Source organism: Podarcis liolepis, assembly GCF_965112155.1.
Source record: "Podarcis liolepis genome assembly, chromosome: 4".
Taxonomy (NCBI): Eukaryota; Metazoa; Chordata; class Lepidosauria; order Squamata; family Lacertidae; genus Podarcis; species Podarcis liolepis.
Genome location: NC_139558.1, coordinates 52,374,491 through 52,387,924, shown reverse-complemented (window position 1 = coordinate 52,387,924; position 13,434 = coordinate 52,374,491). Strand labels below are relative to the sequence as shown.

Here is a 13,434-nt window from a genome sequence, read left to right as displayed (position 1 = left end):
GGTACGACTGCATAGAAAAGTGTATAGCATAGTGATCCTACATGTGAGTTATGAAGGGAAGTTCTTCCTGCCTACAATAATTCTCTCTCTTGTTTCAATGAGGAGTCCAGGTCCACACAAGCAGAGCGCCTCCTTTTTACTTGAATGACTGAGGGTGCCTCTGCATGGACAATCTCAGTTTGAGCGCTGGAGCACCTTTCTGTATTAAATTAATATATTTAAGAAGACTTAAGAGTGTTCTTTTCAAATAAATTGCTTTTTTTAAAGAATATATTCTAAAATCTGACCTTTCCCCCCAGACTCCAAGTATCAAGAGGAGATGAGGTAAGCTGATTATCATTTTTGTTTCACTCATTTGGTAAAATTTCTATTTAATATTTTGCCCGGCTTGCCCTGTGGTAAGGGATGATGAAAGATGTAATTCAAGAACATCTGGAGAGTCACGGGTTATCCACCCCATTGTTATTAGATTTGAAACATACAAAGTCAGGAACATACAAATTATTTGCCATGGATAATATATATTTTTTCTTTTGAAATGTCCAGATGAAAAGAAAAGGGAAAAAGAGATTCTATTTCATTATACTGTAAATTTAAGTGATTTAAAATTGCTGAATTATCTGTCACCATCACATGACATTTGACTGCATGAATAGTACAGGATTTACCTTTAATACCCTTTACCTTTACCCTTTACCTTTAATAGCAACATGACTCCAAACTGAAACTTTGATCCATCAAAGAACTGTTTTGCATTGAAACATTCTTATAGTAGCCTTAATATGTGCAACATATTTCATTTCATATATTTGAGTTAAAACATTTTTATACCACCCTTCATTTAAAAATTCCAAGGCATTTTGCAACACATAAATACTCAGTGGAAACAGGGCACTAAAGGTAAAGGTAAAGGGACCCCGGACCATTAGGTCCAGTCGTGACCGACTCTGGGGTTGCGGCGCTCATCTCGCTTTATCAGCCAAGGGAGCCGGCGTACAGCCTCCGGGTCATGTGGCCAGCATGACTAAGCTGCTTCTGGTGAACCAGAGCAGCGCACGGAAATGCCGTTTACCTTCCCGCCGGAGCGGTACCTATTTATCTACTTGTACTTTGACGTGCTTTCGAACTGCTAGGTTGACAGCAGCAGGGACGGAGCAAGGGGAGCTCACTCCGTCGCAGGGATTCGAACCACCAACCTTCTGATCGGCATGTCCTAGGCTCTGTGGTTTAACCCTAATAAAGCTAATAAACCTATAATAACCCTAAAGCTAATAAATGCTGCAATTACAGCAACAACCACAGGAGGTCACTGTGCACCAGAATAGCTCACTCCTCCTAGCTCAAGTAATGCTTACAGTGGATATGCCAATTCTACAGGCTCTTGGAGTATAGAATTTCTGTTGTACAGAAACAGAACTGAAACCGAGACAGGTTGGCACATGTTAATTGTAACCAACTGGTAGGCAAATTAAATGGCATTCTCTGCTTTTCTAAGACTTATTTGAAAGCAACCTTTGGAGAGAGAAAAAAGATGTTTGGTAACAAATTGCTTCTAGCTTAGCAAAATTAGTTTTGACCACTTAAAATGAAGTAAGCTAAATGTCTCTATGCTAGAATGCATTAGGTTGTTAAGCTTTAAAATGTAAGAGAGCTTTCATCTGTATTAAGAAGCTGTTAACCAATACTGAACGGAAACTTTAAAATGACGTCATTGTGGGAAAGGTTTGCCAGGGTTTTTGTTTGCATTCGTCTTCAAGACTGAAAGCTATCCTTTGCCGTCAGAGGGAAGAAGGAAACTTAATTCTGATTTGAGCTAATCAGTGCAATTGCTTATCTAGGTATGCCATATTTTGTTTCACCTTAGCTTGGCAGTTAAATCATTCACTCTGAGTTCTAGAAGAAAGGATCTGGCTTGGGTTCACAATCTATACAAACTCCCTCACATTTCAAAATCGATATTTTATGGCAAAATGCTAATTGTCATTAAAATGTATTACTTGCTGTTCAAGCAAGTGGTGGAGATTAATCATGCTGGATTGGTCTGTGCTACACTACCCCGATCTTCAAGCGGTGCGAGATTCCAGGGCTTGTATTTTCCTTTGGGAATGAGGCACAGTGGAGACCGTGGTGTCTTTATGATATATGGTTTATTTACACATCTATACAACCTGAGCCTACAATGGTTCACGGCATTAAGGGTCTTGTTTCTTGTTTGAACTTTGGATTCAAGCAGAAATCAAACATTGGGCTTTGCCTCTCTGGTTTTCCTGCCTGCAGCTTCACTTCTGGGTCACATTACACACACTAAATGCTGGCCTTTTGCCATTCTCACTATCTAAGAGCTAGAGGAGGGGCCCCACTCATTTGCTGTCTGTCCCAGAGCTCCCTCTCACTTAATTTCTTAATGGCCCATCACCCAGGTAACTACCTGAATAGGAAAGCTAGCCTGGCTTATTTAGCTTTTAACCCTTGCTTCGTCCAGGGATTATGTGTCTGTTGTCCAGTTTAACACCCTAAACCTTGATTAAATTCTAACACTTCACTGGATCCAAGAATTCAGTGGAGTCGAGCACCCACAAACTCTTAACACATTCAAGGGTACTTGCAGTTATTGCAAATTGTTGAAGGGGATTTAGTTGGTTCAGCACTTGTGATAGGGCAATGCATGGGTTTTATACTGAGAAGAGGACTCTGGTCCCAGACTGCTCCCCTTTCCCTCTTTTATCACAGCTAAAGCAAAGGCAGCAGACTCCCCATCATGCATTTCCCAGTCAATACTCAGGAATGGGACTTGCACAATAAAGCTACAGTAGTTGGCTTGACTCCTTTTGCCTGGCATCTGACACTGTGTTTCTGTAACAGCTGATCTATAGAATAAGCCTGGAAAGCAGATTAAATTTAATACTTCGGCTTAAAAACAGCCCTGGATCAGGCTGTTCCTTAGCTAGTTACTAACTATGTACTGAAAGCTTTGAGAGCATGCCAAAAAGCTACTAATGTATTACTTTTGCAAGTTGTACCTGGAGTAAAAACTGCTGAATTCAGAGTTTTTGGTAAATTAGATATGAAATGAACCCAGAGACCGTGCTTCACTTCTGTCCCCAGAACAAACTCACTCTCATAGTATCGCCCACTAAGTATACAAAAAATCCCATAAATTCAATATAGGTGATAGGTTAATAATGGATAGCAAGCAGTGGTACTGGCTGACTTAACATGACCACTTAAATTGTCTATCTGCCATAAAGCTGAAAAAATGAGGAAAGTCTTCTGTGGTTGCACTGAAAGATCTCAAATGACAGGGGTTCAAAGGTAAGCATTTTCTATTTTCTAGAAAGGCATCAGAAAAGAAAAATGCTGATAGAAATTTGGAGACAGACAGACACAGTGGACAAGAAAATTATGCATACAGTCCAGAGGATGCAAGGCGTGCTGGGCAAATGACAGGTGAGCAAAAACTGTGTTTGGGAAAATTTCTATACATCACAAAAATGCATTTGAAATGCTTCTCTGGAGCACTCTGATGGGCAGAGAATAGCCTGAACATTTGTTTTGTTCTCAGAACAGTGGGATATTGGGCTACCACTGTGTGACTTGAGAAGCTAGAATGAGATGACCGAAGACCTGAAGCCTGGTTTGGCCAGTGTATGGCATCAAGCTGAAATCGATGAACTGTTTCCTCTAGAAGTCATTTAAGGGCAACTTTCAGTGCCCGTTTCCCAAACATAAATCCATATTATTCATCTGTGCAAATGGCCCTCTATACAGGGCAATGCCTTTCCTAGGCATGTGCTTCCAGTTATTTCTGGTTAACGTGTCTAAAGGTACCATGTGACTGATAAATATTAATGTCATATATGCATATCTTAAAGCCTCAACTCAAACCTTCCTTCTCTATTTTAAGTGGTTTGAGGATGGTAGCCATGAATATCGGTTAAGTTATGCACAGCAATCCTAAGCATACAAACTGGGAAGCGAGATGTATTTCAAAATCAGTTGCAGCTTAATTTGATTATTTTTTAACAAAATGAATTATAAAATTTTAATGTGAGGTTTATTGGATTTCTTTTTTAACCCAGTGGTACACTGTATAAACCCATATGCCATGCATGAATAATAAGGTAGTGTAGTGTCATCTGAATATCCTGATTCGATTCCCAGCTTCATGTTGAGCAGCAAAAGTGAGATAGCAGCACTGCTGAAGCAGGGCTCTGTGGCAAGAGAAGGAGGCATACAGACTCCCCTTCCTAAAGTATCTTGCTGAAAATACTTCCTAGAATAATGAATATTTACTTCCTCCCAGGAGCGCAAGGTGGCCTACATCGTTCTTCCTCACCCATTTTTATCCTCACAACAACTCTCTGAGGTTGAGAGGGGCTGGCTGCCCAAGGTCACCGCAGTAAGCTTCAGGGCCGAGTGTGGTCTCCCAGGTTCTTACCTGAAATTCTAACCACTATTCAACACTCCCTATATTCCATTACCCTGAAAAAGATATGCACAGATGCCATGATTAGGTCCTGAAGATGGACAGATAGAAAAACAGACAGACACACAAGCCTTATGTTGTGTCATGCTATGCGATATGTGCAGTATGTGCACTCATTGTTCACTTCTGTGTCTTACCCTACACATGCCGTATACGCAGGGAATGTATGTGAACCTTAGTGTGAGTTACATGTTAACAAACTTGACAAATACATTTGGATTGTATGCTCAAATAGATAATCTGTGTGCAGCTTGTTGGGTCATGATTACATTGGTCTTCCTTCAGTGCAGAACAAGCTGCACTGAAGATCGTCTTACTGTAAGCCAACCATTTATAAACGGTGCAACCTGCAGGGGATTTGCCAAGGGGTGCATTGGAATGCTTGAACAGATAAGTCTCTACAAATTTCTTAGCAGGGTTTTAACAAAGCACCCACCCAATTTACAGCAAAGTATTCTGTTTCCTGAAGAGCGGTCTGTTCTCTTTACACAAAAAGGACATCTAAAAATACCTACATTTGTTTGTATTCTGAAATGATTTATAGTTCCTGCCATTCTGAAGAATCAATAACAGTTATCCTTTGTATATTGTCTTGCAGGAGTTCCCTCTTTCTCCCCAGATAACTCTAGCCTGTACGCTCCAGACGGGGATTTAGACGTGAATCCTGCATCACAGGTAATTGGAGCAAGTCTTTTACAGACTGTGACATATTCCATAAACATGTAATGGACTTAAGTGATGGTTTATAAAAGAACTGGAATTTTTTTTGAGGGGGGGATGCATTCTAGTTTCTGTCCTTAATGCTATTGAATGTTCTTTCAAAAATATCCTTAGCACAGCAAAACAGCATTTTCAAAGCATGCAATTCACACCAGAAATTTGGATACTGTGAAATTTGGGTTGTGGGGAAAGGGTTAAACCCCTTCTCCTTTTTGTTGCTTCCAATAATAATAATAATAATAATAATAATAATAATAATAATAATAATAATAATTTATTATTTATACCCCACCCATCTGGCTGAGTTTCCCCAGCCACTCTGGGCGGCTCCCAATCAGTGTTAAAAACAGTACAGCGTTACATATTAAAAACTTCCCTGAACAGGGCTGCCTTAAGATGTCTTCTCGAATGTCAGGTAATTATTTATCTCTTTGACATCTGGTGGGAGGACGTTCCACAGGGCGGGTGCCACTACCGAGAAGGCCCTCTGTCTGGTTCCCTGTAGCCTCACTTCTCGCAATGAGGGAACTGCCAGAAGGCCCTCAGCGCTGGATCTCAGTGTCCGGGCTGAACGATGGGGGTGGAGACGCTCCTTCAGGTATACAGGACCGAGGCCGTTTAGGGCTTTAAAGGTCAGCACCAACACTTTGAATTGTGCTCGGAAACGTACTGGGAGCCAATGCAGATCTCTCAGAACCGGTGTTATGTGGTCCCGGCGGCCACTCCCAGTCACCAGTCTAGCTGCCGCATTCTGGATTAATTGCAGTTTCCGGGTCACCTTCAAAGGTAGGCCCACGTAGAGCGTGTTGCAGTAGTCCAAGCGTGAGATAACCAGAGCATGCACCACTCTGGCGAGACAGTTCGCGGGCAGGTAGGGTCTTAGCCTGCGTACCAGGTGGAGCTGGTAGACAGCTGCCCTGGACACAGAGTTAACCTGCGCCTCCATGGACAGCTGTGAGTCCAAAATGACTCCCAGGCTGCGCACCTGGTCCTTCAGGGGCACAGTTACCCCATTCAAGACCAGGGAATCCCCCACACCAACCCGCTCCCTGTCCCCCAAAAACAGTACTTCTGTCTTGTCAGGATTCAACCTCAATCTGTTAGCCGCCATCCATCCTCCAACCGCCTCCAGGCACTCACACAGGACCTTCACCGACTTCACTGGTTCTGATTTAAAGGAGAGGTAGAGCTGGGTGTCATCTGCATAGTGATGAACACCCAGCCCAAATCCCCTGATGATCTCTCCCAGCGGCTTCATATAGATATTAAAAAGCATGGGGGAGAGGACGGAACCCTGAGGCACCCCACAAGTGAGAGCCCAGGGGTCTGAACACTCATCCCCACCACCACTTTCTGGACACGGCCCAGGAGGCTTCCATTAAATTTGTAGCCTCCTGCAGCATACACAAACGCACACACCTTGGGAGACTTTTACGTCTTTGCTGTGTAACAGCAAACAGTACTTTAAATCACCTGTGTGCTTTATAGTACAAGCAGTGAACACAATTATGCAGGACACCTGCCCAAGAATCATGAGAAATTTGAAGACGTGAAAATAAGAGGTACACACTTGAGTGGAATCCATAGAGTTACCGCATTTTTCGCTCTATAACACGCACCCGTCCATAACACGCACATAGTTTTTAGAGGAGGAAAATCCATAGGCATGCCACCCATAGGCATTTCCTCCATAATACGCACAGACATTTCCCCTTACTTTCTAGGAGGAAAAAAGTGAGTGTTATGGTGCAAAAAATACGCTAATTCTTTGTGAAGGAACAAACGCAAGGCCCACGTGGCCAACATTTGGGCTGGTAAATTCCAAACAGACAAAATTGCTCCCACTCTAACCAACAGACCATAGGAGAGCCCCCACTCTCTTCTCATTCCCTGACGCATGCTGCCTCTATTACCTCCCCCTTTTTTTTCTTTCCTGCCCTAGTTTATACTGTAATAGGATTGAGGGTTGGGCTGGATGATCACAAGATCCTTTTCAACTGAGTGATACCACTAAAGTAATTAAAGGTTGGCATATAGGTTTATTGCGGAAAAGAATTACATGTTTCAAGGTGAAAATAGTAAAAAAAAAAATGGTACCCTTGTACATGCCTAGCCAGTTGCCCTCTGAGTGTAAAATATTTTCAGTAAGAAGACAGGAATGATCCTGCAGTGACCAGCATCACATCTAGTGGGCCTAGGCTCTGACCTGGTACCTGACTGCTGCTCTCTAGGTGGGCACGTGGGGCCCAGGGCTTCAGCCCCCCCCCCCCGGTCCAGCCCTAGTTGCACTGCTTGCTTTCCCCCATCTCCCTCCTCCTCCTTTCTTACTTCATATCCTTTTCATGGCAAGGCTTCATTGCTACTAGCACAGTACAAGACAGGAGCATTTTGAATTATGCTCTTTGTTCAATTATTTGTGAATTTCGATGGGGTATCTGGCTATTGAATGATTTATTGGTCTGGCAGTAGGTCATTGTGCAAAGCTGAGGCTACTGTGTTGGCTATTAAGATCGGGAATGCTGCATTTCAAAGAGTTTTGTGTTTGGATCATACTGAAAACATGCCTTGAGCCTGCAATTTGCAGAGTTTTTGCCATATATAGTAGTCTGCTTGCATTTTCTGTTTGTGCCAGCTTGCCAGGACCTTCCAGGTTCTGTCACATTCAATGCCAACAAATGATAGTGCTGATCTTAAATAGCATTTATTGCATATATGATGGCACATAAACCACGTACCCATCACTCAGATCCAGTTTCCTGGGAACCTCACATTTCAGACCTTTTGCTGACTTTATTAGCTATCTCAGGGAGATTCCATAACTTGTGAATATTTTCTCGTGATGACTCGTGATAGACTTGGGGATGCGTCCTTTGAACCAGCAGGCCCCAGAAGTCTGAACCCTATTTTTTCTCTCCCTTTGATTGGTGCCTGAGCAGGCCAATTTTCTGATATTACTCTCCCTCTCAGGGTAATACAGAGGTCAGTTTCCTTTAGAATGTTTGTTCTTAGAATGTATGCCTTTTTCAATCTGTTTGATTTAGAGCCCAGAGAACAATTGGTGTTGAAAGAACAGATCAAAGTCACCTTAACTGTGGGGCTCTCTCTTGATTGAGAGAGTCAGGCAATTGCAGGAACAATAAAGCATCATGAAGAGCAAAGTAGATCAATTTCATAATGACCTAGTCTGTAAGATCAGGTGGCTTTGCAGGAGGATGGTGTAGGTTACAAAGAAGTTCTATTTTAACAACACCATGCCCAATCAACATGCTTTAAAAAATTAGTATTTCCCTGTAGGTGTCTTCATGACCTTAGACTTAACCTGACACCAATTTCTGGGCTCATCACTGAATGTTGTAGGATGGCTTTTCCCATTTGAGAACATGACAAACAGTTGTTGCATTGCATTACGAACAAGGCAATCATTTGATAACTGTGTTTTTGCTCTATCAAAATTTACCAATGGCTTCTTTCTTAGTTTTTGGATACATCTAGTGGGTATATATATATATATTTTTTTTAGGAATGAGTTTTTTTTCTGCAGTATCAAATGAAAGTGACTTTAAAATAAAAATAATCTAGCTCAGGAGTCAGCAAACTTTTTCAGCAGGGGGCCAGTCCACTGTCCCTTAGACCTTGTGGGGGGCCAGACTATATTTATTTTAAAAAATGAACGGATTCCTATGCCCCACAAATAACCCAGAGATGCATTTTAAATAAAAGCACACATTCTACTCATGTAAAAACATGCTGATTCTCGGACCATCTGCGGGCTGGATTTAGAAGGCGATTGGGCTGGATTCAGCCCCCGGGCCTTAGTTTGCCCACCCATGATCTAGCTTCACCAGTTCTGATAGTGCCCTTGTGCTGAGTTATGGGGAGCCTCAGAGTACGCAGCTCACCTGTGACTCTTGGCATATGCCAATCAGGTGCCCTGAGCCATCTCTTTGCTGAGACATTCCAGGGGAGGGGCACCTCATGATCAGCAAGGCTACTGGCACCTGCCTCTTCAAGCCCACCTGCTGAAAACTCTCCAGTCTTTTTCTTTTTTCTTTTTACTCTACTTCCCAATAAGCAACAGCAAGATGACCAACTGATGTCAGGTGAGTGGTGATAACCCAGCTGCTATCTGCTGTTGACAAAAACTCATTGCATTTTATGAACCTACCATTATTTTCCCCGAGTCACAAAAAACAACAAGTGAAGGTTACTTTCTTTAACTTGAGCCTTTAATTGGGCACATTTGTAGCACGCACTGTCTGGTGCACAAAGCACTGTTGGATGAATTTGAAAGAAGCATTAGTAGGCGAGTCTTTCTGTCACAGTGTTTGTCACTGCCGGCAAATCAACATGAAAGTAGATTAAATGGCAGCACCTTTTATTGAAGATCTCATGGTTGACAATCGATGCAGATTGCTAGGCTGCTTTCTGGAAATTTGGCAGCATTTTTGCATTTCTGCTCACAACGTCAAATCAGACAAACAGGAATCTGGATTTTTCTATTGTGGGGAACAGAAGGCTTCTGTCAGTGCTATTGTGATACAGTGATGATGTCAATGGAAGAGGCATAAGTGCATGCATAGCGTGGCCTACAAGATCAAGGTGGAATACTTCTGAAGCTGCTTAAGCTCATGAGATCACACCAGGTCAAAAGCCCCTCCCCCATAATCTGAAGTGGATTCCTCAGAGGAAGTCGGGTGTTGAGTGATCATCTTCCAAGATTCATGACTGCCTGATTTATTATGAAGTTGAAATAGGAGATTTGTCAATCCCTACTGAAAAGGGGCACAAGCAGTATATACTAACCACAACCTCAGTTTTCCAAGAGCTAGCCCGAAAACAGCAGTAACCATTCACAAGAGGGATATATCTCAATGAACAAGAGATTTGCAGAAGTCCATAAAAACCATTAAGAGAAAATAGGTGCTGTATGTATTACGACAAAAAAAGAGCCCAATGTAGACTGAGTATGCTTACTGGCCATGTGATACTGACTGCTCAAGAAGAAGAAAAACGGAAAGCTAAGGAATATCCTGGAAGAAGGGATGACTGCACAGGAGCCTTCCAAAATGCAATATTCTGTTGCAGGTCCCACTTGTTTTTGACAACTGGAACACATTCAAGAAAACTTGCAAATGAGCAATGGAGTGTCAAATCCTAGGACTTTTATGACAACATATCAACTATAAGGGCTCAGTATCACATAAGTCCTAGAATCCAACTCTTCATTGCTTATTTATACAACAAAAGTGGATTTTGTGAGCCCTTGTGGTTGCTAAGAGACTTATACTTCAAACCTGGAAGGATAAATACCCAACATCTACTATGCAATGGTCTGAGGATCTCCCTACCCTGGGGACATTTGAACATTTTCCATATAGACATGAATTTTGTGTGGATACCTATTTGGACAAGTGGATTACTTATTTTAACTTAAGATACTGATCAAAGTGCCTTCTCTCTTAAAAAAACTACTGCCTTCTTTGTGTGTGTATGTGCTGAGTAATTACTGCCCAAAAGAGAATTATATAACCAATGCAAAGTCTTGAGAATTCATATGCTGAAGGCATCAGTGGAATATTGCACTACAGTGTTAACCTAAAAAGTCTCAGAGTCCTTAGTACAATAGGCAAGTTCCATCACATCCACCCTGGTGAGGTGTTGGGAGGGGATTCCCTTCCTCTAGAGTAGCCCAACATTCCGTAGCATGAGGGGGCAGAGGGAGGTTCCATTTGCACAAGGGGAAGTCACAAACTAGATGCCTCTAGGGCCTGAGTGATTGGGGCAAGGCCAGCCATTTTTAGATAGGGTCATGGCTGGCATACCAACCTTAGCTGATAAAAGGCTACCTAGCTACTGCTGCCACTTGCGCATCCCTGGTGAGCATCAAGTCCAGGTGAACCCCCAGGCTATGAGCTTGGTCCTTTGGAATGCAAGGGCTTTGATGTAGCCAAGAAGCAATGGGTGTCCACTTCTGATAATGCAGCCTGTATGTTTATCGTGTTCTGCTTCCTTTTCTTGCACAGATCTCACCACAGTTTACTAGCTCCTCCCAGTCTCTTCAACGTATCTCCCCTGCCCCATCTTTTCACAACGTTAATCGACGTTCACAAAAAGGCGCAGCACAGCAATCCCGGACTATTCCTACAGTGCGATTCAGGAGCGTCTCTTCAAAGTCCCACAATTCCAGGGCTCCCCAACTACGTGGTTCAAAACTGCACCCCCATATTTACCGATCTGATGGCAAACGTCGCTACACCAGGAAGGTGTACCCACAAAGGTGGCAGGCTGGTGGCCCGCATAGATACACGAGGAGGCCAACACACTATCCTGAACAATCAAAGGCCCAAGATACTCAAACCCACCATTCCAGAAAGAAGCATTTGCCTCACAGAGGACAACAGAAGGAGAGTCCACCTCGACAAAGTGAGCCTCACTCCCATCAGAGGCTGCAAGAATTCCAGAAAAAACAATTCTATCCTGGCACCAGGACAAAGGTGCTCAGAGTTCAGCCTCCCCGATAAAGGAATTACTATTATTACTGATGATGATGGGGAACCAGAAGTCCAAGCCCAGCTCATCTGAGGTCTCTGCATAATATTTGGACCAAGAATTTACCAGTGTCCATAAAAGTAGTTTAGGGTGCAATCCAAACTTCCCAAACAGGTGGACGGGCAGAAGTAGACTCGTGGTTTTCCTGTTAGTGTTTGCAGTGGAAGCCAGCAGAAAGCCCTCTGCTGGGGTGTTCCATGGATGGTTTGAACTGCCTGGGTTCAACTGGATCCTAGGTTGCCCCACTGTCATCAAATGACAGCATCAGGCCCAGTCCAGACCTGATTGCTGCACCACCTCCAAGCTGACACAGCAGCTTTCCACCATTGGAGCCAACTCCTAGGAGCCAAGAGGTCTTTGCTCCCCGCTCCCAATAAAATATTTGAGGGAGCCAGGCTCCACCCAAGTTGATGGGCATTGCTATTCAAATGGGGTGTGTGACCACGTCATGTGATTGATTATGCGAGGCGAGGCTTCCCTGGGCCACCCAACATTTCAGCATTTTATTCAGGTTGGCACCCCGTCTTCTACTGCATCCAACATATGTGTCAGGGCTGTGGCAGCTCCACTGATCAGCGTTTAGGGATAGGGTTGTGCTCTTACTTATTATTATTATTATTATTATTATTATTAAGCAGAGTTACTGTTATTTTGCAACTTTTGAACAACTTCACAATTGTGGAAATGTGAACTACACACTTTGTAATTCTATGCCCACTTACCTCAATGACTTGCTTACTCACTCAATAGGACTTATTTCTGATTGCACTTCTGTTCTTTTTGCCGATATCAAATGAGATTGGATTTTTTTTTTTTGCCATCTTTGATTAACAAACTAGGTCCTATGAATGAAAATATGCTTATTTTTCTGAGATGTCTATGAAGTGAAATGAGTAGGGAAAATTCCCGTTGAATTTCACAGCATTTAGGTCATGCTTTTAGGACTGTAGCTAATCCTAAAAATTTGATGACATTGAATTTAAAATTGAAATATAAATTTGCTAAATGAAATAAACAAAATGCCATGGTTGTTTCTGGGATCAAAATTAATGTTTGTGTATGTATTTCTGTCCTTTATTATTATTAATACATGATATTATTTATTACATTTATATCCTGCTTTTCCATCATGGGCCTAAAGGTGGTGATCATGTAATTATAGGGGTTATTTTCTCTCTCTTCAAACAACAAATAAGAGAGCCATTAGATAACCAAATCCCAAATTAAAAAGCATTCAAAATGTTTGCCAGATAGAATTAGAAATACATCCACTCCGTTGTCCTAATGAATTTATAACATAAAACAAATTAGACAAGTAATTAAAGGAGAAATTAATGCAGTAAAAAGGAAAATGGAATCATGAGGCTCAGTCACTTTTGTAAATGGACCTATTAGGATTTATTGAATGAAGGAGAAAGTAGCTGACAAGCAAAATGAGCAGGGTGGGGGAAGGATCCAAAATCTCTTTGTGCGAGGGCCAGAAGGGATCCAATACGAATGTAGCAAGCAAGAGGAAGATGAAGGTGACAGAATTCTGTTGAGGGACATATTTTTTTAATTCAGTAGAGTGATGGGAGTGTCTTGCTTATTGTGCATTAATTAATTAGTTCCCAACTACTCGTTAAAGCCAGATGGTCCACTAGACAAACATAAATGTAAAGGACCCCTGGATGGTTAAG

The 13,434-nt window shown here is 42.3% G+C and overlaps 1 protein-coding gene across 7 annotated transcripts in view; it reads left to right on the top strand.

Moving 5' to 3' along the window:
- IGSF5 (immunoglobulin superfamily member 5) overlaps positions 1–13,434 on the top strand; it is a 41,336-nt gene that overhangs the window by 21,865 nt on the left and 6,037 nt on the right. For 5 of the 7 annotated variants that reach the window (XM_083498795.1, XM_083498794.1, XM_083498793.1 and 2 more), the window contains 4 exons: positions 300–324; positions 3,335–3,447; positions 5,085–5,161; positions 11,230–12,784. In XM_083498795.1, coding sequence (XP_083354921.1) covers positions 300–324; positions 3,335–3,447; positions 5,085–5,161; positions 11,230–11,727 — 713 coding nt within the window. In that variant the 3' untranslated portion in view covers positions 11,728–12,784. Of the gene's footprint in view, positions 1–299; positions 325–3,334; positions 3,448–5,084; positions 5,162–11,229; positions 12,785–13,434 lie in introns of those variants that run through there. The other 2 variants (XM_083498799.1, XM_083498798.1) reach the window with 1 other exon arrangement.